The sequence below is a fragment of the Lepidochelys kempii genome, chromosome 13 (genome assembly GCF_965140285.1).
Source record: "Lepidochelys kempii isolate rLepKem1 chromosome 13, rLepKem1.hap1, whole genome shotgun sequence".
NCBI classification, from domain to species: domain Eukaryota; kingdom Metazoa; phylum Chordata; order Testudines; family Cheloniidae; genus Lepidochelys; species Lepidochelys kempii.
In genome coordinates, this window is record NC_136392.1 from 33,127,464 (window position 1) to 33,154,543 (window position 27,080).

The 27,080-nt window shown below is 41.2% G+C and overlaps 3 protein-coding genes across 3 annotated transcripts; 1 reads left to right on the forward strand and 2 right to left on the reverse strand.

Moving 5' to 3' along the window:
- The first annotated feature begins 4,199 nt into the window (after window positions 1-4,199).
- On the forward strand, window positions 4,200-5,153 carry LOC140897196 (olfactory receptor 6C74). Its single transcript, XM_073309591.1, has one exon. The coding sequence runs from the start codon at window positions 4,200-4,202 to the stop codon at window positions 5,151-5,153; it is 954 nt and encodes a 317-aa protein (XP_073165692.1).
- Window positions 5,154-12,632: 7,479 nt separating this feature from the next.
- LOC140897199 (olfactory receptor 10A2-like) lies at window positions 12,633-16,525 on the reverse strand. The gene is made up of 2 exons (XM_073309595.2): window positions 16,514-16,525; window positions 12,633-13,568 (listed from the first exon to the last, which is right to left on the reverse strand). Exons 1-2 carry the CDS (start codon window positions 16,523-16,525, stop codon window positions 12,633-12,635), a joined length of 948 nt encoding a protein of 315 aa, XP_073165696.2.
- A 2,873-nt stretch (window positions 16,526-19,398) lies between these two features.
- On the reverse strand, window positions 19,399-20,344 carry LOC140897005 (olfactory receptor 10A2-like). Its single transcript, XM_073309252.1, is given in 3 exon segments — window positions 19,399-19,509; window positions 19,512-20,227; window positions 20,230-20,344. Coding segments are annotated over 3 exon segments (942 nt in total).
- Between the last annotated feature and the right edge of the window lie 6,736 nt (window positions 20,345-27,080).

The following is a 27,080-nucleotide window of genomic DNA, read 5'->3' on the forward strand; positions in this document are numbered from 1 at the left end:
TCTTTCTTGAGTTGGGGGGAAGGGAAAGTGGATGATACTTCCCTAAATGCCCTTGGGGGAAGCAGAGGGTAAGGGATAGGAATTGGATAGCTTGGAGTCTATTCCTCAAACTTAAATATTCCACCCTGTCTGCCTACAATATACAAAAGCCATGCTGATATGTTATGGGATTTTTTTTTCGAGATCATGTCACTAACTGCACACAACTAAAGGCCGACTTCAGATACTGCTAGAGAATTTGGCCATAAACTTTGAAAATAACCCAATCTCTAGATGACTCTGCTTCAAAGTTTAAAAGAAAGATAAAAGTGACTTGATCAGAAGAGATCTCATTTACCACATGAGATTAAATAGCCAGATTGTCTCCTCTGGGGTCACAGTGACAGGAGTGAAATTGCCTATGATCAAAGCTACATAAACATGTTAATAGATCCCTTTGGTAGCACATGCCAAAATATTTGTAAAATCCATGAAACAGGAGGGAGTGGGAAGTAGGAGGAGACAGAGAGAGAGAGGAAGAATTCCCTGGGTCTTCGTGATCTGAAATAAACAATAAAAAGCCAAGGGAATGAATGTTGTCAGTGGACCATTCTGAGGATTTACCTTGTTCTGTCTGATATAATGGTGCTTGTCTTAGACATGGCTGGGTACATGTCGGATGGATGGAGGCTGTGTTTTATATGAGAGAGAGAGATGTTGCCAATGGAATGTGTCTGATTACTGTTCAAGACAGAACAGATGAAGTGTCAGCTTTCACAACAGGTAATTTTTTCTCTTTTTTTGTTTTTTGTTTAGTCCAAATTGATATTCTTTTCTTTTCTTTTCAAAAATTTCTTTTGATGGGAAATAGATTTTTGAGGAAACAGAAATTTCACCAAAATAAATTGCTTTAATAAAAAAAGTGTTTTTGCTGAAAAAAAGAAAATCCAAAAAGTGGTAAGTTTGTTTACTTGTTTGTTTTTGACAACCAACCTCCCTGTACCCCCAAATTGGGGGTGGTGGTGGTGGTGGTGGTGGTGGTTTTTTTAATGAAAACTGCAAACATTTCAATAATATTTTATGGGTTGGTTTTTTTCATCATTTTCATCAAAATTGTACATAGGATAGAAAATATCTTCCCAGCTAGCTCTACTTAACAGCCCTTTTGTTTCCATCTATCTTCTCAACAAAGATATTTTTCATTCTTTCAAACCTTTTTTTTCCTGTCCAGATCTGAACTCCCTCTATTTCTGCTGTATCCCATTTTGAGATGGGGAGATCAGTAACAGAACACAATATTCCAGAAGAAGACATCTTATTAATTGATGGAATGCCATGGGACTATTTTCAGTGCTATTCTCCATCACAATTCTTATTCATCATGGCTGAGTTTTTTTTCAACGGAGCTTAAGTTTCTGGCTCCCACTGAAAGTTATAGCGTGTCCCTTTGAAAATAACAGCCAATAGGACACTTGAGTAGTAACTTTTCATTCCTGGGTAAAATATCTTATAGAATCGTAGCTTCATAGACTCCAAGGCCAGAAGGGACCATTGTGATAATCTAGTCTGACCTCCTGTATAACACAGGCCAGAGAACTTCCCCAAATTTCCATAGGCCCTATAACTTCCCCAACTTACGTCTCAGTTCCCTGTCTATGAAAAAGAGAGAAAAATCATTGCCCATTTTGCCACACTGTCACACGTGTGGAGAATGAATTAATCAGTGTTTGTCAGTGATATGGTGACAGGCAGCTGCCCCCTTTCCCCTTTTCTGGTCTCTCTGAGCACCCACTTCTTGCCCCTTTCGTGTCTTGGGATGGAATCTTCTTGCCGGTCTTCCACTCTTGGTGATGGGGATGCAGCCACACTGCCCTGTGTACCAATAACATATCAGCCTGCAGGTCCATCTGGGTTTCATAGTGACAAGGTGGGCAAGGTAATATCTTTTATTGTACCAACTTCTGTTGGTGAGAGAGACAAGCTTTCAAGCCCCACAGAGCTCTTTTTCAAGTCTGGGAAAGGTACTTCAAGGATCACCGCAAAATACAAGGTGAAACAGATTGTTTAGTATAAGTAGATAGCACATATTGTATGGGACCATTCAAGGTAGAGTGGCCCATTAACACCTGTGCAGTCACCGGACAAAAAGAAGGGTTAGTGGGTTACACATCTTTGTAATAAGCCATAAATCCATGGTCTCTGTTCAGTCCAGGATATTTAGGGTTTAGCAAAGCTATGAATTTAAAGTCCCAGGCTTATCTTCTGGAAGCGTTGTGCAGGTTTCCTTGGAGGAATAGGATGATAGGTCAGATATAGAGTGATGGCTCTGTGAAAAGTGTTCACCCACATGTGACATCGTGTTTTTGTCTTTTTTATCATTTTCCTGTGTGAGTTTATTTGAGTGTGTATTGACTGTCGATTTCACCCACATAGCTGTTATTGGGGTACTTAGTGCATGGGATGAGGTACACCACATGTTGTGAAAGGCATGTGTAGGATGCATGGATCTTGAAAGGTGTGTTGTGGGGAGTGTTGATCATTGTAGCAGTGGAGATATGTCTGCAGGTTTTGCATCTGTTATGGCACGGTCTGTTGCTGCTTTGAGTTGGTGTGTCCTGGTCTGTGTGGGGAACTTGCTTCTGATGATGAGCTTGGAGAGGTCGGGGGGAGTTGCATGAAGGCCAGAAGTGGGAATTCAGGAAAGATTTATTTCAGGATCGGGTCCCCATCGAGTATAGGTTGTAGTTGTTTGATGATACCCTGTATGGATTCCAGCACGGAGGGGTCGGTGACAATGGGTGTGCAGTCAGAGTGGGGTTTATTTCCGTATTGAAGCAGGATGTCTTGGGGTATTTGGGTGGCCCATTCCATGATGTGATCTACTTCTCTGGTGGAGTATCTGCCCACCACACTTTCGAAAGATGAGCCTGGAAGCTTAAATTCATAACTCTGCTCGACACTAAAAATCCTGGACTGAACAGAGTCACTGGATTTATGGCTTGGCTTCTTACCACAATATGCAACCCACTAACCCACTGTTTTTGCCATATGACTGCAGAAGGGCTAATGGGCTACTTTACCTTGAATGGTCCCTTTTGATATGTGCTAACTTCTTATTCTAGACAATCTGTTCCACCTTGCATATAGCTGTGACACTTGGAGGACCTTTACCTGATCTGAATCCAGCACAAAACTTCTAGTTGAATCTGAACATTTGAAAGAGACATCCAATCTTGTTTTAAAGACAAAAATCCACCACGTCCCTGGGTAAGTTGTTCCAGTGATATTTGTTCTCATTTTTTAAAAAAATGTGTGCCCTTATTTCAAATCTGAATTTATCTAGCTTCAGGTTCTAACCACTGAATTCTGATATGCCTTTATCTGCTAGATCAAACAGATTTCTACAGTCAGAACTCTTCTCCTTGTTTTGGAACATACAGACTGTGATCAAGTTGCTTGTTAACATTCTCTTGTGTAAGCTAAATAGAGTGAGCTTCTTGAGTCCTTCACTGTAAAGCAGATTTTTCAAACCTATGATCATTCTCACAGCTCTTTTTTTAACACTTCCCAATTTTTCAAGGTCCTTTTTAAAGTGTGGCCACCAGAAGTGGAAACAGTATTCCAGTCATGGTCACGCTAATTATGTATATGTATGCAATACCACCTCTCTATTCCTACTCAATATTCCTTTTATATACATCCAGAGATTGATTAACTCTCTTAGCCACATTGTCACACTGGGATCTCAAATTCGGTTGGTTATCCACTGTAACACCCAAGCCCTTTTCAGAGTAACTGCTTTTGATGGCACAGTCCTCAATCCTGTATATGCAACCTACTTTGCAACCTATAGATATATGACATTGTGCATTAATTTGAATTAATTAATTAATTAATCAGAATGTCATGCAGTACTAAATCAAATACCTTACAGAACTTTATGATGTCAACACAGTTACTTTTATCAGCTGAGCTTGTAAATTCAGCAAAAAATAAAAAAAAGGTATCAAGTCTGAAGTCTCCAAATCAAAATTTGAATCTCTCTCCAAGAGATATGCTCTCATTCAATCATAAGATATGGGCGTGATGCAAGAATCACTTGGGGAAATTCTCTAACCTGTGTTATGCAGGAGGTCAGACTAGATGATCACATTGGTCTCTTCTTGCCTTAAATTCTATGAATTTTTATTAACCCTATTTTAGTCCCCTTTAGATAACCAATGGCTGGACTAGAGAAGGGAAACCACACACTCATCACAGAGTTCCTGCTTGTAGGATTTGAAACTCTTCCTGAGCTGCAGATAACCCTCTTTGTGGTGTTCTTTATCATTTACCTAGCAACTGTTGCTGGGAACCTTCTCCTCGTTCTGACCGTATGGATGGATCACCACCTACACACCCCCATGTATTTCTTCCTCAGCAATTTATCCTTCCTGGAAACTGGCTATGTCTCCACTATCATCCCCAGGCTGCTGGCGAGTCTTGCGACAGGTGACAAGACCATTTCTCTCCTGGGCTGTTTCCTTCAGTTGTTTGTTTTTAGCTCTCTGGGTGCTACTGAGTGTTTCCTCCTGACTGGGATGTCCTATGACCGGTACTTGGCAATATGTGATCCACTGCATTATACAAGCAATATGAGCCCCAGGTTTTCCTTTCTGCTGGCCTTTGCTTCTTGGGCATTAGGCTTTGTGGCTCCTTCCTTCACAGTAATTATGGCATCTCTGTTGCCCTTCTGTGGCCCTAGTCAGATCAACCACTTTTTCTGTGATTTAACAGCTCTGTTGAAGCTTCCATGTACCAACACCAGCCTGATAGAGACAACAGCTCTAATCTCTGCCTTTACTATATCAATGGTCCCATTTGTCCTGACCATCACGTCCTATGTCTATGTCATCCTGACCATCCTGAGAATCCCATCGACCATGGGGAGGAAAAAGGCCTTTTCCACCTGTTCCGCTCACCTCATTGTGGTTTCAATGTTCTATGGGGCTCTGATCATCATGTATGTGGCACCGTCAGGAAACCAGTCTCTGGATTTCAATAAGGTGTTCTCCCTGCTTTACACGGTGGTGACTCCCATGTTCAATCCCATTGTCTACAGCCTGAGGAACCAGGAGGTAAAAGATGCCTTGAGGAGAGCTATTGGTAAAATGTGGCCTTCCACCAAAATGTAGCTGTCACTAAGTTCCTCTTTTTGAATGAACTTATAAGGGAGGAAAAGTTAGGAGTGAAATTTACATGTCAAACAGTCCTACAATGTTTTTCTTTGCCTCAAATTCTTTTTTTTTCCTTCTTCCACGGTTTAGGTTGCTGCCTTAAATGTGATCTGAAAATGGCCAAGAGAAGGGAGTTTTATTAATGATGCAGAAATAAGGCCTAAATAGTTTTGTAACTGTTCTTAACTGTGATTTTAAAAGGGGCCTTGTGGATTTAGGCACCCAACACTTGTTGAAAGTTCACGCGATCATCCTGTCTCCAACAATACCAGCTACTTCAGAGGAAAGAACCAATACAATGGTGATCGTGGCTGGGATTCTTTTAAGATGTCACAGGTAATTAGATGTCACTCAAATTCTTCTGACATTCAACAGGAATTTGGAACTTAGTCCTCTTAGCTTCCCTTGAAAATCCCAGGCCAAATTTTCGATGTAGTGCACCAGACTGAGTTGTGGTCAGGGTAATCTCCCTTGAACACTTGTTTCTTTACTCTTGGGTATCAAGTGCAGATGAGATAATGTGCATTTCTAAGAATCAGAATCATACTTTCATAACAGGTCTCATGCCTGCTGCTGTTAATACATTAAAGGATCATGGGAATGTGATCAAGCCCGTATATTTTAGATTCTCATAGAAACACCAGTCTCAATGGATGTAGGCAAAGAAAGGTATTCCATTTCATGGAGGAGTTTGATATTTCAAAATCGGGCTGCATTCCGACTAAGAGCAAAAACCAAAAAATTAAAAATTCTCCATGAAGAGGGATGGAGATGTGGTCCCAGAGCAGTCTAATCAGCTCTCATCCTGAACTGCTGGTATTTCAAACAGAAGTGAAATAATAATCAGTAATGCATGTGAAAAATAAAATGAGTTGTTCAAACCCTTTTCAGGGTTGCGGGAAATCATGGGGCATTCATGCAACAGGGGGATGTCAGACAATAGTTGTTTAATGGCAGTAAATATTGAGATTCAAAGAGTTAAAGTTTTATAATCATTAAAACAAATTGTCAAGATCACATGTCAAAATATACAAAGTCAGTATCCTTAAATAGATCACTATTAAGTTCTCAAGCAGCATTTTTCTTACTTTGCCTCGCTATAAATTCTGGTTATTATTGATAGAAATATTTTTTCATTGCTTTGTGTGTGTACATTGAAATCAATATTTGCCAACATTTACCAATAAAAATCTAATCCTTCCAAGGCCAGTTATAATTAGAGCTGGTCAGGGGGAAAAAATCCTGTATGGAAAAATATTTTCTTTGAAATAATTCAGATTTTAATAGAAATACCAAAAGCCCACAAAGATAAAAAAAATCAGGGTTTGGTTTCCATTTTTGATTTGTTTTATTTTTTCTATAAAACCCCCATATCATTTGATGAAAATGACCGGTTTCAGAGTAGCAGCCATGTTAGTCTGTATCTGCAAAAAGAAGAGGAGTACTTGTGGCACCTTAGAGACTAACCAATTTATTTGAGCATAAGCTTTTGTGAGCTACAGCTCACTTCATCTGTTTTTCTTCCCCAAGAAAATTTCTGTTTTCTTTAAAACTTCTTTCCTTCCAGGAAATATTTCAACAGAAAGTTTTCAATCCACAGCCAGATTTTCAAAGGATCCAAATAAGGAGATAGGCACTGAGGAAGATTTCCGAAACTGCCAAAGTGATTTAGTCACCTCATTGTTTACAATGGCAGATAGCTGAATAGCTTAGGTGCTTTTAAAACTCCCACCTTTGTAATTCTGACCTCAGGTCTAGTGTTGATAAACTCTGGTCAAACACAGATTCTAAGAGGCTCATTTCAGCCTTCTTGTTTGCTGAAATACTCACTTCTGTATCAAAACAACTACCATTGCGGTCAACGCATTTTCTTGCCCAGTGTTTTCCTCAGGGGGCCTTCACGTTGTTCTTCTTCAGGCTGTAGATCATATGGTTTAACATGGGAGTGAGGACAGTGTAGGTGAAAGACAGCAGCTTTTTGGTATCTGGGGAGTAGCTGGACTTGGGTCATAAGTAGATCAAGCTGTCCTTACTGTAGAAGAGAGTCACGACAATTAAGTGTGGAAAGCATGCAGGGAAGGCTTTTTGCCTGCTGTCTCCTGACCATTAGACCAAAGGGCCTATTTGTAAGTGAAGGCCTATTATCAAGTGACCCAAACCCCCAGCAATGTTTAAAAATAATTTGTAGTAATAATGCTAAATTGTATCACCTTTATTAAGAGCAGAAAAAAATAATTTAGTGAGAACGAGACATTGAGTTGTTTAATGTTTAGTACAATATTCTCTTTAACAGAACAAGTGTTCTGAACGCAAGATGTACTACTCATGTTAGTATGGGAAGTTTGACTATTGCAATATCTGTAACAGAGAAAGCAGATTATGAGTAATTATATTGAGTGTACATTTGGGTTATTAATTGGATCAGACAGGACTGGGATTAGACTTCCTTGGGCTGCAGCCTTTGGTTCCATAAGGATTGAGTATTGCAGGTCTCTCCTTGTTATGTGCTGTTCTTAAATAAAAAAGGCAATTTTATTAATAAAGGGAACCAAGCTTGACTACTCCTGTCTCACTATTTTATTGTTACCTTCTAAGACTGGACCACTAATCAATTTTCTATATAAAGGTAAGAGCCAGGATGGTGTAGATGATATGAATGTAAGAGATGAGGATCAGCATAAAGGGGGACAATTATAATAGAGCCTGTTAAGGCATACATCTGAGAAAAGCTTTCTCACAGACTCACAGGTCATGCCCATTCTTGGCCCCATGCAGTCCGTGTGGGGAACCCCCTTCAGTGAGACAGCCCTTATAGGGGGTCCACTCTCTCTCGGGGGTTAAGCCCCTCCACCTCCTGGAGCCGCACCTCTCCGAGCCTTAGCACACCTGTTTCTAGCCGTGGGCCCCCTCAGGGAGTCCACTTGCTCTGGATCCCAAGGGCCTCCACTCCCAGAGGGAATGATGCCACCCTGTTCTCTAGACTGGAGTGACTCTCAGCTGGCGTAAAACAGGAGGGTTTATTGAGTGTTTGAACACAGCCTAGGAAACTCTCAGGGCCCTCAGGCCTGGCGTCCCTCAGCACAGCACATCCAAATTTCCACAGGTGGGCTCTGCCTGCCCTCTCTCCCCAGCCCAGAGCCCCCCTGCTTCCCAGCTGGGCTTCTGATATCACCAGCCCCAAGCCCCGCCTCTGTCCATTGTCTTATCTCCAAGTAAACAGGCTCACCTGGGCCTCCTCCCCTCTCTTCTGTCCTCTGGCCCCTTCTGGCTAGAACCAGCTGGTTAGGTCACCGGGGTCATTTCCTCACAGCCCATTGTCCTCCCACTGGCCAGAACCAGCTGCGACTCCTGATCTGGGCCTCTGGGTCACCAGTTCACCAGTCGCTGGGGTCTCCATTCTCCAGGCCATTGGCCGGGGTCCCAAGTTCCCTCGCCGGTTCCCTGTAACAACCAACTCCCTCTCCCATCACCTCGTTAAACCAGTAATGTTAGGATATAGATATTCAGGCCTGTCTGCAAAGGCCTGTACTTTAAGAATTTAGGTGTATTCTTACCACTTGGCTAGTTCTAGAGGTATAAAAGAAAGAATCAAAATCACTGTCTGCTCGTGTAAGGGCCTTCTCTTACTGTGACAGTCTGAGGCCCTGTTCTTAGGCTAAGGCCTTTGGCTAAGCAGCAGAGGCAGCCATAAGCTGGGAAGCGAACAGTCACATCCTCACATTCCAAACTAGTCATATTGAAATAAGGTGCTATTGGGCTGTTAGGCACTATCAGGACAGGATTGTATTCCTATCACCTCCAGAGAAAGGGAAGTGCCTAGAAAATGTAAAAGGAAACTTAGTTTGATAGCATCCTGTCTGGCAAGAACTCACTTATCAGTAGCTGGGATGTGAAATCCTCACTTCTGTATTGTCTTGTCATTATAGTTCCCACTTTGCTATTGTTTGTCTGTATAATCTCTGTCTGGTTCTGTGATTGTTCCTGTCTGCTGTATAGTTAATTTTGCTGGGTGTAAACTAATTAAGGTGGTGGGATATAATTGGTTACATAATCATGTTACAATATGTTAGGATTGGTTAGTTAAATTTCAGGAAAATGATTGGTTAAGGTATAGCTAAGCAGAACTCAAGTTTTACTATATAATCTGAGGAAGTGAGTGGGTGTGGGTGGGAGGGGATGGGTGTGTGGGTGTGGGAGATGGGAACAGGGAATGGGGGTGCAGAAATTGGAATCATGTTTTGCTAAAGGGGGAAATGGGACCAGGGAATGGGGGTAAGGAAATTGGAATAATGTTTGGCTAAGGGCAGGAATGGGAACAGAGACACAGGTGTAAGGCTCTGTGGTGTCAGAGCTGGGAAGGAGGATACTAAGGAAGGAAACTGGAATCATGCTTGCTGGAAGTTCACCCCAATAAACATTGAATTGTTTGCACCTTTGGACTTCGGGTATTGTTGCTCTCTGTTCATGCGAGAAGGACCAGGGAAGTAAGTGGATGAAGGAATAAGCCCCCTAACAAGTAACACCCAGGGGAACTGAGTTCCACCCCCTCTGCATGCAAACCATTGGAAAACCAGGAAAAAACAAGAAAATCCCCCAGTTCGTCACAAGCTTCAGCATGCGGGGGGCGAGGGGGGTCTGTTGCTGAAGAAATAGTGCTGATGTGCTATGCTTAATAGTCTGTAAGGCCTTTCATTTAATACCACTCAAAATTTGGTGGGAACTGTAGTTCAGGTGCCTCACACTTCCATTCTCCTTTATTGACCAGACTTCCTGATCAGGACTACATCTTCCTTGTCACCCCTCTTGTAGATTCCTCCTCCCATTGGTGTATCGTGGGAGATGTGGTGCAGCTTAGGTGCATAGCCCATCAAGGAAAATGGCCCATGAGGCAATTAAACTACAACTTCCACAAGGCACTGAGGAACCATATCCAAATTTAAATATTTCAGACTTCAGCTTGATATACTTGTTCTTGGATTAAATATTTCCAAATTTTTTACAAATAAACAAAATTTTCTGCATAGAGCAGACTCTTTTTGTGAAAACGTTTAATTGAAAACCCAATGTTCTGTTGAAAAAAGTTTCACTGGAAAATTTTCAATAAGCTTTACTTTTTTTTGGTCAAAACTAGAACTGGAATAGATTTTCCAAATTTAAGTTTAAATTAAAAACAATTGGTAGAATTCTCTCTCTCTCTTCTTTCTGCTCTAGTGGGTTTGACCAAAGCTAGATAGCTGGTTGATGTTCATAAGCAATTATCTATATATATGTAAGCAGGGTCTGAATGAATGCTTCCTTGACAGGTAGCTGGGAGCAGGAGAGACTTTGGGTGTGTTTATGTAAATACAGTTTGCTCCTGCTCTGCTTACATATTCAGCAAATAGAGCGGTGTCAAAGTGATCAACTTTGGCAGATGTTGAGTTACAAATCACCTTAGTACTGAATGCAGCGGTAGTGAAATATGTGTATTTCATATGAATTGTAATTATTTTAGGAATACAGGGAAGCAGGACTGTGCTTAACCTGTCCCAAATGAGGGGGTCACCCTCAGTTGAAAGAATCTCATTAAGCCAGGGACTTAAATGTTAGGACCCTGTGAAAGTAAAAGGGGTGGGGACAGGTGTCTTAGCTAGGCGGCTGCACCAAGGGTCCTCCCTGAACTGGTTTAACCTATTCCTCACCACTGTTTAAAGAAAGAGCTAAGTAGGCTTCATTAGGAATCTTTGTTATTTTAAATGCTTGATCAGAGCTGAAATCGCTTGTGTTGGGGACTATGTTCTGACCAGAGCTGAAAATCACTGAGAGCTGAAATCACTTAAGTTGGAGGAGTGTTTCTGCCCAGCCTGCAAAGAGCTGAACATCACTATGAGACTGATGTGCAGATGTCACAGCAGAGAGGCAGATGGCAGCAGAAGATGACTGACAGTCAGCTGGTGAATGAACATCTGGTAAGGTAGTGAGCAGAATGAGCAGCTGGCGAGGCGGCCAGGCAGCACAGCACGTGGCTGGCAGAGAGACGCAGCGAGTGGGCAGCTGGTGGAGAAGTGCAGCAAATGGCCAGCAGGGCAGCTGCAAAGAGGGGCCATGGAGCAAGTAAGGTGCCTCCTTACTTCCACCCAGGGTGGGAGGTGAACTCTACAGATGCACCTATGAACTCTGGGTCTGCACTGACCAAGGACAGCAACTGCAAGTGGAGTGCAGAGAAGGGACAGGCATGTTAAAAGGACTTTTGCGTTGCTGGACTTAAGAACCTGAAGGGAAAAGGACACTGCCCAACTTATTTGGAGGTGGGTCTTTTGCTTAGGGTTTATGTTTATGAATGCTGTTTGCGGTGTTTTCCCAAATTAACATCGAGTTACTTCCCTCCTGCCATTAAAAGTTTCTTTTCTACACTCAGACTCTGTGCTTGCAAGTGGGGAAGTAATGCCTTTCAGGGGTAGTGTGTAATTTTACCAGGTTACTGGGTGGGGGCTTGAGCCGGTTCTGTGTTGTATCAATAGAAAGGAACCCCTAGATGTTGAACCTGGCCCTGGTTGCTGCTGGCTGTGCCTGGCAGAAGGGTTTTATATATATATATATATATATATATATATATATATATATATATATATATATATATAAGGCGTTTGACTGTATATATGTACACATATTTAAGACACCTGAACAACAACTCCCACAAAATGTTGTGTGGTATTAAGTCAAATGCCTTATATATATGCATATATACATATATATATACACACTTTTTCAGCAATACATTTTTTTAACTTTTTTTTTTAATTTTCAAAATTTTGATAAACCAGTACAAATTTTCCTGTGAAATATTTTACTGTTTTTACTGTTAGACAAAACCAACATCTTAAAACATACCAAGAAACCAATATATAACCAGTGGAGATTATTTCGTATGGCACATGTTCAATACAGCCCCGAAAAGAAGCGACATCTAGGCAGTTTAGAGACACGATTGTAGACTGGAAGTCAGGACTTGTCCAGATAACCAGTTAGTGGGTGTCAAGCTGGGGTGAAAATGTACAGCGCTGTGTATTAACTTTCAGTGTGGACCCTGCTGCCATGCACTAAAATTTCTCCAGGAGCATTGACCTACTCCTGTTTCAAAGAACAGTAGAACAGAACACACTAGGGAACCTTTAAAGCTCAGAACCATGGTCCACATGGACAGGTAGCATGTGGTACATTTTCATCCCAGCTTGCTGTGCACTAACTGTTCATTTAGACAAGCCCTCATATTCTGATCTTGGTAACAGAAGTATAAATCAGGAGTTAGTCACTATAAGTGAGGTTGGAATCTGATCCCGGCTCCCTTCTTTAAAGGCTGACATTCTTAACAAACAGAAGTGTGTTCATTTGGTGATTTCAGATAATCAAGGAGTCATAATATCAGAGTTTCCACTACATAAAATATTCACTTCCCTATCAAAACACATTTCTTTTGTTCAAAATTCTCTTGAGGGTCCCTTTCACCTCATTGTTCCTCAGGCTATTGATAATGGGATTTAACATGAGTGTGAAGACTGTGTAGGAAAGAGAGAGCAGCTTTTTGGTGTTTGTGGAGTAAATGGATTTGGGTGGGAGGTAGGTGAAACTGGCCATGCCATAGAATAGAATCACCACAATGAGGTGAGAGGAGCAGGTGGAAAAGATTTTGGGCCTGCCGGTGGCTGTTGGCATCTTTAGGATGGTGGAGATGATATGGACATAGGAAAAGAGGATAATCAGAAAGGGTGGAAAAGTAAGTATAGTGGAGGCAATTAATGCAAACATCTCAAAAAGGTAGGAGTCTGCATAGACGAACTCTAGAATGGTGGGTGCATCACAGAAGAAGTGGTTTAATTCATTGGACCTGCAGAATGGGAAACTAAACAACCATGTTGTTTGCAGACTTCCCACGGGAATCCCTGAAAACCAAGACATCACTGCCAGCTTTTTAAAAAATTTCTTGTTCATGATGGTGGTGTAGCGCAGTGGGTCACACCTGGCCACATAGCGGTTATATGCCATGGCTGACAGGAGGAAGGACTCTGTGATGCCAAAGAAGAAGAAATTTGTATGTGTCATGTCACCAGAGCAGTAGATGTCTTTATTCTTAGAGACGAGGTTCATCAGCATCTTTGGTACAGTGACTAAATTGAAGATGTGCATGAAGGACAAGTTCTGGAGGAAGAAATACACGGGGCAGTGAAGGGCAGAGTCCACTAGTGTGGTAAGGATGATGAGAAAGTTTTCTATCAATGTTAGCAGATAAATAACCAGAAATACCACAAAAAAACAGAAGGTGGATCTGGGGAACCTCAGGAGAATGAACTCAATGATGATGGTCTCATGCCATTTTTTTAAAAAAGTATTTATAATCTGGAGTCATCATGCCATTTTTTTTAAAAAGTATTTATAATCTGGAGTCATCAAAAAGAAAGATCTAGGAATAAATCCTGTCCTGTTTTTTTTTTCTTGAACATCAGAGCTTCTGCATATGTATAACCTGGATCTTCTTGAATTCACTCTGTTGGGGAGGTGGGGTTTCCTGTCTCCAGGATTCTAGTATAAGGATACATTCTTTCAATTCCTCTTCAGAAATGTTCTTCTCCAGTTCCCAGTTCAAGTTAGACAACAGTCAGTATCGCTAAGACTTGGCAAAGATCCACAGTGTCTCAAAACATCATCAAAATGCAGTGTGATGCTCGTTCCCTTTTACACCTCGTTAGGGTAATGATGGAGGAAAGGAGCAGATACCACCCAGAAGTATATGTTCTGCATGAGAGAAAGAAACAAAGAAATGGGGGGGGGAAAGTAGCTTTCATATGATTCCCACCAGCAAACTTAACTCAGTTGATGTTGCTTAGATGTGTAATGTACATTTTTGTTCCCCTGTTGTACTTGCTCCATTTAAATCAAAATGAGTCTACGACTGCTGACTGGCAGAGGCGCATGTAGAAATTATTTCTTCTTCTTTATTTGTTTTCAAAAATTACAACTTGCAACTTGGTTGACAAGTCAAGATTGCCGGTATCAGACCCCAGAAAGAAAAAAAAGAGAAACAAACAACACCCCCCCCAGAAAACCAGGATGATGAAAAAACATAAAAAATAATGAATGATACAACCATAAAGCCATAGAGTTCATGGCCTAACAGGCCCACTGGATCATCTAGTGAGAACTCCTCTCCATCACAGGCCTGCAACACTAGCCATCATCTGCCCACTTAACCCAACAATGATTGGAGTCTGAAAAAAACATAAAATACAAAGAAAACAGTGAAACAAAACAAAAAAAAAGGGTGAAAGAGGTTCAGTGTTACAACACACACAGAAACATGCGCACCCCCACACCACCCATGCCCCACCCACACCCACCCACTCATCAGGAAGACAGGAGCCTTATGAAGAAGATGAAACATACAAAAATAAAGAGAACGGCAATGAAGACCAAGGACTAATCATAATGAAGAGCAGTAAAAATGAAAACACGAAATAAAACACAAAATAGACAATTTTTCCCCATCAAATGAATAATTAAAAAAGAAATTCAAAGAGCCCAGCTGATGGAACAAGTCTCGTTGCTTCCTTGTACTCCCCATTTTCTCTCTCTGTCTCCATCTGTTGTCTCTTGTCTTATATTATAAGATTTTTTGTTCTGAACTTGTACAATACCTAGCACAGGGGTTTTCAGACTTTTGTACTGGTGACCCCTTTCACACAGCAAGCCTCTGAGTGCGACCTTCCTTATAAATTAAAAATACTTTTTAATATATTTAACACCATTGTAAATGCTGGAGGCAAAGCGGGGTTTGGGGTGGAGGCTGACAGCTCGTGATCCCCCATGTAATAACCTTGCAACTCCCTGAGGGGTCCAGAACCCCAGTTTGAGAACACCCCCTAGCACAATGGGGTCCTGGTCACGGACTAGGGCCTCTATGCATTACGTTGATGCAAAGAAATAACAATAACAACAAATGGGGTGAGATGTTGGAGTTGTTATAGGTTTGACATTCAGCCAGCATAAACCCTTAACAAGAAAGAAATGACGAGTTCAGGGTAAATTTTCTACCCTAACTTAACGACTAGACAAAGATCTGTGCAGGACCTGAAATTTCTGTTTGGAAATTCTTGGGAGGTGGACAGGCTTGTGGGAAACCAGAGAAGCAGATTCAGAGCAAGCCTACCTTATTACCATTGAAACCTTAGAAAGAATCAGTATATTCCTGTAGAACAATTTGATTCTGTCAAATCAGCTTTTCCTGATATAAAATGATTCAGGGCAGGAAAGAGCTAGAATTAATTTCAAAGAGGAGGGAGTAACTCAGGGCCCCTGGCTCCCACTCCAGGATGCTCTCCGCTGGTCCAGATAAACCATCAGTTACAGCATCACTGAATTCAGGTTTCAGAGTAGCAGCCATGTTAGTCTGTATTCGCAAAAAGAAAAGGAGTACTAGTGACACCTTAGAGACTTCATGCATCCGAAGTGAGCTGTAGCTCACAAAAGCTTATGCTCAAATAAATTGGTTAGTCTCTAAGGTGCCACTAGTACTCCTTTTCTTTTAGCATCACTGAAGCAAATCAGTCTTCAAAGGTATCTAAGGGAGTTTGTCACCCAACTCCCACTGAAAGTCAATGAGACCTGGTTGCCTGACTCCATCCGGTACCTGTGAATATCTCTGTCTAAATGTCCAGTTTTGATATAAGGAGCCTAATTATTAGCTGTGTAGCTCAGGGAAGCTCCACTTATTTTCAGCTCCCACCCCGGCTGGAGATTGAGATCACACCCTGCCATTTTCGGAGCAGGGTGGGGATAAACATTCCTGTCTGCCTAAAAGTTGTCATGCTTACTGTTAGGCAATAGGTTTAAAACAAACAAAGGGAAGTATTTTTTTACACAACACACAGTCAACCTGTGGAACTCCTTGCCAGAGGATGTTGTGAAGGCCAACACTATAACAGGGTTCAAAAAAGAACAAGATAAGTTCCTGGAGGATAGGTCCAACAATGTCTATTAGATGGGATGGACTGGGATTGTGTCCCTAGCCTCTGTTTGCCAGCAGCTGGGAATGGGCAACAGGGAATGGATTACTTGATGATTACCTATTCTGTTCCTCCCTCTGGGGCACCTGTCATTGACCACTGTCGGAAGACAGAATATTGGGCTAGATGGATTTTGGTCTGACTCAGCATGGCCGCTCTTATGTTCTTATCTTCGTCTGGATGACAATTTGGGGAAACAGCTGTAGAAAAGTCAGATAAAGTAATTTGGAGTTAAAATAAATTTATTTCATCTTTTTTTTAAACTTGTTTAAAAGTTCTCACTTTCTTTCTCATCGAGGCATGTGTCACAACAGATTTGGTCAATACTCACTATTTTTGTACACATTATTCTGCACTGACCAATCAATGTGATCTGGGCACATAAACCCAACAGGATCCTTTCAGAATTCCAGCAATCCACTTTACTACAGTGCCTAGTCCCATAGAATAAAATGTGACCACTCATGCTAGGAAATGAGTGGCAAAATTTGCAGGATCAGTCCCTAAAGAATTGCTGCTCTCAGATATAGTTCTTCAATGTCAGAGGCCTCAAGCCTGATCTTTCAAACGTGGAGTTTATGGCACTCAAAAAAAAAAAAAAAAAAGGATTAATCCTTGATGGAAAAAATTATTCATTTGAACAAGAATTACTCTTTGGATTAGGACCAGACATGTATGATCATTGCAGACATGAATTATTATGATTATGATGATGATTATTATTAATAATAATAAATGATAATTTAAGTAAAGAAGAAGATAGAGGCTTAATGGGTGCAGTGGCAGGGAAGCCAACGAAGAGATAGAGCAGCAAGCAAAGTGTCTATATTGCTTGGGGCAGCTGACACATCAGGAAGGATGAGAGTAAAGGAAGCATCAATTGTATTTAGCTTTAAAGAGGTTATTAGAGTCCTCAGTGCGGAGGAACCAGGTCCAACTGGAGGAAGTCAGTTAAAGGTAAGAAAATAAAAGAGCTGTTGTTCCTGTTTCAATAGAGCACAACAGCTGGGGAGTATCTATTTCACAAACAGTAATGAGACTGGGGAGGTCAGTTTCAGCTCCCTGCCCATACGAACCTGGAGAAAGCTGGGCAATTTTAATGAGGTAAATCACTGACAGCAGTGGGTGTCCATTTCTTGTCTGAGTAGCATGGAAGGATCCTTAACAAATGAATCCTGGTCCATTGGAAGGATTTAAATATCTCTAGATAAGAACTCCTTTTAGCCCAGCCCATGTACATCCTCGCCCACATCTGGAATTTACGGCGGTTCCTCCACAGCAGAGCCACTTTAGTTACCTTTGATAAATCCCCTTAAACCACAGCTGGAACAGCTGCGCCTGTGTTATCTTATCTTATTTTTTAGGGAATGACTCATTAAACTGCTGTTTGACTTTCCTTACTCAAATTCACAGATATGTTCTCATGATTCCTGTGTCTATATCACGGGGGGAGGGGAAGTTTCAGTGATAGTGGGGCACCAAACCACACCTTGCGCTTTTGTTAATTCCCCGTGGTTTCCTTCTCTCCCTAATATTGATTTGAAATCAATGATTGTTATCAGAAGTGTTTACCTGCCTGCTTCCGTGCTTGACAGGACACAATTTTTAATGCATTCGTGGGACTACGCTACCCTAGCTTCACCTTCTCTCTAAAAGCTGTTCTCAAGGAAATGTTGTAGCAAACCATGTAAATACAGCCCTGTCTCAACTACTAGTGATGGGCCACTTTTACATGTATGAAAAGTATCATAGCACAACTATAGCCATTGGGCCAGATTCCCAGCTGCTGTAGCCTAACATCGCTCCAGTGATGTTGTGCAGTTATTTTGCTCCCTAGATCATGAGAGAAACCTGAATAAAATCTAGTCATGAGAGCAGTTTGTTAGAAAAGAGTGAATAAATAGTGTTATTTTGCCCAACTGCAGAGAAGGAATAATCCAGTGTCATATTCTTCAGTATTTATTGTTCCCACAAACATTTCTTCATGTTCACTGGGACCTCTGTGTAAGAATAATAATTAATCAGACACAGATGAATATTTATATTTATTGCTGGTTCTCATTTTATTCCAGCCAAACCCTATTTATTTGTTTAGTCATTTAAATACTTTCCGCTGTACAAGAAAATAAAACCCAATCAAATCTCTGGGTGGCCTTGAAAATCTTTTCAAAAGGTACTTTTCAACAATGAAACCCATAATTAAATACCACAGGGTCAAAAAACCCAGCAGCAACATAGGACTGACAGAAACTGAGCCATCACCCCCCAACACCCAGCTCCCAGAATCTCTCTCCCGTGTCCCACAGCATGGCTACCCAGCCCTAGCCCATCCCATATGTCCCTGTGTGCATCAAAGAAGATGACAGTTGCTTTGTGCCCTGAAGGTTGACAAACTCATGACAAGTTGGAGCACAGGGGATATGAATTCCAAAGATGTGGAACCTTCATGTATAACAGCCTGACAAAAAGCCTCCTCCCGTAGACCAATGAGGCTCCAGCTCTGTTACTTCCATTGACTTTAACAGTGGTAGCGGGTGACCTATGGATCAGTTAGATAGAGTTTTATGGCAGGGAATCTGAGTTGGTTAAAGAATAAGGTGCCTAAATACCCTTTGAACTCAGTCAGAGCTGGGTGCCTAACTTCCAGCCCACATGTCAAAATGGTTATCTTAGAATCAACCTGGAAGCCAACAGAGAGCTCATGCAGAAGAGAGAAGCAAGATATGGTAATGGAAAGAAACATTGCACGGACACTTTACAGGTACACCGGGAAAGAAGAGGCTTCATTCTCATCTCATTTCTCATGGTATAAATCTGGAGTTACTCTAGATATTCAGAGGTGTATCTGAGATCAGACTCCCATTCATGGTCCTTGTTTAAAATACAAGCTGAGGTTTTTAAAGGGGACTAAGAGAGTCAGAAAGCCAAATTTCCATTCAAATTGGATCCATGGTGCAGGGTCTATATTAAAACTAAGTGTAGTATTTGCAATGGACGTAAGGAATTTGGGGAACTATCTCCTGTTGACCCCCTTTGCCCTTTTGAAAGTCCGAACAAAACCAATATAGTTTGAGATTTGTATTCTCTCCATGTACGATACCAAAGGCCACATGGTGACAGCCTTTGAGTTAATAGAAACATTCAAGTGCCTGGGGAGAAAAAAAAAATCACAATTGCCTTGAATATATTTGCAAGCCCAGCATTCTCCTGACGGCCCCCTTCACCTCTTTGTTTCTCATGCTGTAGATGATGGGGTTTAGCATGGGTGTGAAGACCATATAGGAGAGAGAGAGAGCAGCTTCTTGGTGTCTGGAGAGCAGCTGGATTTAGGTCAAAAATAGGTCAAGCTGGCTGTGCTGTAGAACAGAGTCACCACCACGAGGTGAGAGGAGCAGGTGGAGAAGGTCTTGAGTCTGCCTTCAGCCGAGGGTATCCTCAGGATGGTGGAGATGATGTGGATGTAGGATACTAGGATGAGGATGAAGGGGAACAATACGATTACAGTGGTGCCAGCCACAGCATACATCTCAAATAAGTAGGTGTTCCCACACACCAGCTTCAACACCGGAAGGCTGTCACAGAAGAAGTGGTTGATTTCAGTGGGACCACAGAAGGGGAAACTGAACAGCCAAGTCATCTGCACTGTCCCTACAGGAATTCCTGAGACCCATGAAGTCACTGCCAGATGGATGCAAACACTCCTGTTCATGACTACTGTATAGCGCAGCGAGTTGCATATTGCCATGTAGCAGTCATAGGCCATAGTGGCCAGGAGGAAGCACTCTGTGCTGCCAAAGAAGAAGAAGAAATACATCTGCCAGACGCAGCCATGAAAGGAGATGGTTTGATTGGCAGACAGGAGGTTCTCCAGCAGCTTAGGGACGATGACTGAGGTGAAGCAGATTTCCAGGCAGGACAAGTTCCGGAGGAAGAAGTACACTGGGCTATGAAGAGCAGGACCCACTGTTGTGATGAGGATGATGAGAATGTTACCGTCAGGGTTATCATGTAAGCAGCCAGGAATACCACAAAGAGCAGGCGTTGCAGCTGGGGGAGACTGGAGAATCCTAGGAAAATGAACCCAGTGACCATGGCCTGGTTGGCCCAGGTCATTCCATCAGCATTCAGGGCAACTTCATCTGTATATCCCCCGTTAGGTTCCACCAAGAGCACCCACTCCAGGCTCTCAGCTCCTCAGCTTTCACCTCTGCTGGGTAGAGACTCATGTCTCTCCCTCTTTACCAGAGGACTTCCAGCCCTGCCCACACCTACACTTTAATTTCCCCAGTAAGCCAGACTGCATTAACAGGCCTACGTCTGTGCTTTCCTTTCTCTCCCAAGCCTACAAATGGATTAATTCCCCCCAGCTATATGTTACCATGCAATTTTTTCTAAGCAAGAACATTTAATCTTAAGGCCAAAGCATTACAGAGAAAACATATTAAAATAATAAAAGAACTTATATGCATGCTCATAAGATAACCAGAGATCACCTCAACTCCAGCAAGGGCTCTGCTAGCAGTCATTCCTTCCAAACCCACCAAAGAGGTTACAAATTCATAACATCATTAGCTCAGAATTCACACATTCATGAAAACTTTTGTCTCTCCTTTATACAGCTTGGACCTTTGTTCTTCAGATTCCAGGAATAGGTAATCACCAGAGAATAGCTCTCTCCTCAGGGCATAGCTTCAAAAGGCTGGGTTTTTGCATAACCGAAGGAGTGACATTTGCATTCATCTTGCCCTAGAGATTCCCAGGAAAGCCACTTATCAGTGTATGTTCTAAAAGTATATTCTTGTCTGGCCCATTCCTTAGTACAGTTCTTTGAAGCTCATACTACTACCGAGGGTTCATCACCTCTCTCCCACTCTGGACAGGTTACAGATAATCCTGGCCCACAATAAATTATAAACCATTCATTTAATACAATGGACTCCAAAGATACTTAAACTTAATTCCATAAGGTTTTTCAAGGATATTGCAGGAAATTGCCATCTCTGCAACACATTCTTCTAAACATTCTTAATCTGAGTTTGAATGAGGTTACGAAGAGAGTAATCAAGGTCTCCTGAAGCCTTCAGATTTCCCGTCCTCTTTGGGAAGTTTAATTATGTTCAGTGGAATTCACGCTGCAGGCTAGGTGGCATTTCCTCTGTCTGACTGTCATGGAAAGTGGTCAGAAGTGTCACCTTCTGGACTACCCCATTCATGATCCACCTTCTGTTCCTGAGGCAGCCATAGACTATGAGCAAGATATTAAAATCTCTGAGAAATATAGTGTGATGGAAACTCTCTGTTATTTCAAGCCAGTGTCAGAGTACAAGTGGAAGCCAGTAAGAAGTCTGTGATCTACAAAACACACAAGAATAAAAAAAGACAACACAAAAGTAACTAGGAAATTGTTTGGACTGTGGTTTTCACAGCCTCTAACTGCGGTTGGGTGTGAAATGGTTTTCCCATCCAGCAAGAATTTTTGAGATTTCAGAAAAAAAATTCCCATCGTGAAACAGGCCAACAAATATTTTCTGAACCAACAAACCAAATTATTCAATTAATGAATGAACCAATCAGCCAATCAAGCAGTCATTCAATTTGAGGCAATCAAAATGTTTTGTTTTGATAATTTTTAAAAAATGCTTCATTTGAATTTTAACCTTTTTATTCTTATTTTTTTAGTCCAAATAAAGTTTAATTTTGAAATTAAAAAGTCATTTTCAACTGAAACATTTTGTTTAGAAGATGTCCATTTTTTGAGCAGAGAAATTCATTGAAACACATCATAAATTCATTCATTTCCCCATGTATGCATTCAGTTTACATGAATCAGCATTTTTCAGCAAAAAAGTATTTTGTAGAAAAATTCTCAGACAACTCTATTTCAAAGTGAGTTAGGTGCCCAAGATCCACTGAAAGGCAATAGAATTTGGGTCCCTAAATCCTTGTAAAATTCTACCCATACTTGTAATATAAATACACTGTATTGGCTAAAGCAAGAGGATAGCTGAAAATGCTACTCATATACACATTGTGCCTGCTTCAATACCGTGTTATTCTAGTTTTATCTGCAAGCAACTGCAGGGAAACCTATGGAATTTCACCAGGGTAATGGAACCAGAGTAGAGAAACCAGCCTGTTGACTCCAATGGGTTGTCCGCTGGTATAATTAAGAGCAGAACTTGCCAAACGTCTTTATCCATTTCCCACATGACCTTCAAATCAGATCAATTGTGATCCATTTTTCTCCGTTTTATCAAAGAGGTCTGAACATTCAAGGTGTTAATCTTATAGTTCCTCACCATCCATAGAATCATAGAATATCAAGGTTGGAAGGGACCTCAGGAGGTCATCTAGTCCAACCCCCTGCTCAAAGCAGAACCAATCCCCAATTAAATCCATAGTATCTTGTGATTCTGAGGGGAGAGTTTCAAAGGCAAAAAGGAGAATTAATTGCTCAACTCCAATTTCAATGGAAATTGCGTATCTAAATCCCCTTTGTGACTTAGAAAATAATAGACTCATAGAATCATAGGACAGGAAGGGACCTCGAGAGGTCATTTAGTCCAAACCCTTGCACTCAGGGCAAGGCTACGTCATTACTAGACCATCCCTGATGAGTGTTTGGCTGACCTGTTCTTAAAAACCTCCAATGATGGAGATTCCACACCCTCCCTAGGCAATTTGTTCCAGTGCTTAACCACCCTGACAGTTATGAAATCTTTTGTAATGCCCAACCCAACCACCCTTGCTGCAATTAAGCCCATTGCTTCTTGTCCTATCCTCAGAGGTTAAGAACAATTTTTCTCCTTCCTCCTTGTAACAACCTTTTATGTACTTGAAAACTGTTATCATGTCCCCCCACAGTCTTCTCTTCTCCAGACTAAACAAACCCAATTCTTTCAATCTTTCCTTATAGGTCATGTCTTCTAGACTTTTAATCATTTTTGTTGTTCTACTCTGGACTTTCTCATATTTGTCCGCATCTTTCCTAAAATGTGGCATCCAGAACTGGACGCAACATTTCAGCTGAGGCCTAATCATCACAGAGTAGAGTGGAAGAATTACTTCTCATGTCTTGCTTACAATGCTCCTGCTAATACATCCCAGAATGATGTTCATCTTTTTGCAACAGTGTTATACTGTTGTCTCATATTTAGCTTGTGATCCACTATATGTAGCTCCCAGATCCCTTTCTGCAGTACTCCTTCCTAGGCAGTCATTTCTCATTTTGTATGTGTGCAACTGATTGTTCCTTCCTAAGTGGAGTACTTTGCATTTGTCCTTACTGAATTTCATCCTATTTATTTCAGACCATGTCTCCAATTTGTCCAGATCATTTTGAATTTTAATTCTATATTTCAAAGCACTTGCCACACTTCCTGCTTGGTATCACCTGCAAACTCTCTATGCCATTATCTAAATAATTGATGAAGATATTAAACAGAACCAGATCCAGAACTGATCACTGGGGGAACCCACTTGATATGCCCTTCCAGCTTGACTGTGAACCACTGATAACTATTCTCTGGGAACTGTTTTCCAACCAGTTATGCAGCTACCTTACAGTAGCTCTATCTATGCTGTATTTCCCTAGTTTGTTTATGAGAACCTCATGCGAGACAGTATCAAAGCCTTATAAAAGTCAAGATATACCACAACTTCTGCTTCCCCCTGCCCCCCACATCCACAAGGCTTGTTACACTGTCAAAGAAAGCTAATAAGTTGGTTTGAAATTATTTGTTCTTGTCAAATCCATGTTGACTGTTAATTATCACCTTCTTATCTTCTAGGTGTAAATTGATTGCTTGATTATTTGCTCTATTATCTTCTTGAGTATTGAAATTAAGATGATTGGTTTTTAATTACCATTATTTGTCTCTAATAATTGTCATTATTTCCCTTTTTATAGATTGGCACCATATTTGCCCTCTTCCCATCCTCTGAAATCTCTCTCGTCCCTCCCCAAAAATACTTCCTCCCAAATTACTAAAAACAGAGGCCTACACTTTCTCCTAATCCTTTGGTGCCAATGAAGTTACTCCAGATATTCACCAGTGTAAGTGAAGTCAGAATCTGGGCCAAAATACTAAAAGTAATAAATGTCAACCCTTACTGAGACTGGGTAAAATCCAGTGGCCCCATTGAAGATCCTGAGGTTAAAAAGGATTCTAAAGGGAGCGGGAAAGAATCCCCTAATTATCCTTCATGTGGGAACAAATGATACGGCTAGATTCTCACTGGAAAGTATTAAGGGAGACTATGTTAGGCTGGGGAGGACGCTTAAGGAAATTGAGGCTCAGGTGATCTTTAGTGGGATTCTGCCTGTTCCTAGAGAAGGGCAACAAAGGTGTGACAAGATTATGACTATCAATAGATGGCTTAGGCAGTGGTGCTATAAGGAGGGCTTTGGGATGTATGGCCATTGGGAGGCATTCATGGATAGAGGACAGTTCTCTCGGGATGGACTTCATCTGAGTAGGGAAGGAAATAGACTTCTAGGATGGAGGCTGGCACAACTGATTAAGAGAGCTTTAAACTAGGAATTTGGGGGAGATGGTTGGGAGATGTCCAGGTAATCTCCACGCCAGAATTTAGCATAGAGTGGAAAGAAAATGAAGTAAGAGTGGATACAGCTGTAGGTAGGAGGAAGGGCAGTGTAGATACAAGTCTAATAGGTTATACTGGTAGTAAAATAACCGTGCCTAATAGGGTACAGAATGTGAGTGAGGCCAAACAGCAAAAATTAAGATGTTTGTACACTAATGCAAGGAGCCTAGGTAACAAAATGGAGGAACTAGAGTTACTGGTGCAGGAAGTGAAACCAGATATTATAGGTATAACAGAGACCTGGTGGAATAGTAGTCATGACTGGGCTACAGGTATTGAAGGGTATGTGCTGTTTAGGAAAGACCGAAAAAAAGGTAAAGGTGGTGGAGTAGCACTGTATATCAATGATGAGATAGAATGTAAAGAAATAAGAAGCGATGAAATGGATATGACTGAGTCTGTCTGGGCAATAATTAAATTGGGGAAGAAAACTATTAGAGCCTCCCCTGGGATAGTGCTTGGGGTGTGCTATAGACCGCCGGGATCTAATTTGGATATGGATAGAGCCCTTTTTAATGTTTTTAATAAAGTAAATACTAATGGAAACTGTGTGATCATGGGAGACTTTAACTTCCCAGATATAGACTGGAGGATGAGTGCTAGTAATAATAATAGGGCTCAGATTTTCCTAGATGCGATAGCTGATGGATTCCTTCAACAAGTAGTTGCTGAACCGACTAGAGGGGATGCCATTTTAGATTTGGTCTTGGCGAGTAATGAGGATCTCATAGAGGAAATGGTTGTAGGGGATAATCTTGGCTCAAGTGATCATGAGCTAATTCAGTTCAAACTGAATGGAAGGATTAACAAAAATAAATCTGCAACTAGGGTTTTTGATTTCAAAAGGGCTGACTTTCAAAAATTAAGGAAATTAGTTAGGGAAGTGGATTGGACTGAAGAATTTATGGGTTTAAAGGTAGAGGAGGCCTGGGATTATTTTAAATTAAAGCTGCAGAAGCTATCGGAAGCCTGCATCCCAAGAAAGGGGAAAAAAATCATAGGCAGGAGTTGTAGACCAAGCTGGATGAGCAAGCATCTTAGAGAGGTAATTAAGAAAAAGCAGAAAGCATATAGGGAGTGGAAGAAGGGAGGGATCAGTAAGGAAAGCTACCTTATTGAGGTCAGAATATGTAGGGATAAAGTGAGACAGGCTAAAAGTCAAGTAGAGTTGGACCTTGCAAAGGGAATTAAAACCAATAGTAAAAGGTTCTATAGTCATATAAATAGGAAGAAAACAAAGAAAGAAGAAGTGGGACCGCTAAAAACTGAGGATGGAGTGGAGGTCAAGGATAATCTAGGCATGGCCCAATATCTAAACAAATACTTTGCCTCAGTCTTTAATAAGACTAAAGAGGATCTTAGGGATAATGGTAGCATGATAAATGGGAATGAGGATATGGAGGTAGACATCACCATATCTGAGGTAGAAGCGAAACTCAAACAGCTTAATGGGGCTAAATCGGGGGGCCCAGATAATCTTCATCCAAGAATATTAAAAGAATTGGCACAAGAAATTGCAAGCCCATTAGCAAGAATTTTTAATGAATCTGTAAATTCAGGGGTTGTACCATATGATTGGAGAATTGCTAACATAGTTCCTATTTTTAAGAAAGGGAAAAAAAGTGATCCAAGTAATTATAGGCCTGTTAGTTTGACATCTGTAGTATGCAAGGTCTTGGAAAAAATTTTGAAGGAGAAGGTAGTTAAGGACATTGAAGTCAATGGTAAATGGGACAAAATACAACATGGTTTTACAAAAGGTAGATCGTGCCAAACCAACCTGATTTCCTTCTTTGAGAGAGTAACAGATTTTTTAGATAAAGGAAACGCAGTGGATCTAATTTATTTAGATTTTAGTAAGGCGTTTGATACTGTGCCACATGGGGAATTATTAGTTAAATTGGATAAGATGGGCATCAATAGGAAAATTGAAAGGTGGATAGGGAATTGGTTAAAGGGGAGACTACAACGGGTCCTACTGAAAGGTGAACTGTCAAGTTGGAGGGAGGTTACCAGTGGAGTTCCTCAAGGATCAGTTTTGGGACCAATCTTATTTAATCTTTTTATTACTGACCTGGGCACAAAAAGTGGGAGTGTGCTAATAAAGTTTGCAGATGATACAAAGCTGGGAGGTATTGCTAATTTAGAGAAGGACAGGGATACCCTACAGGAGGATCTGGATGACCTTGTAAACTGGAGTAATAGGAATAGGATGAAATTTAATAGTGAGAAGTGTAAGGTC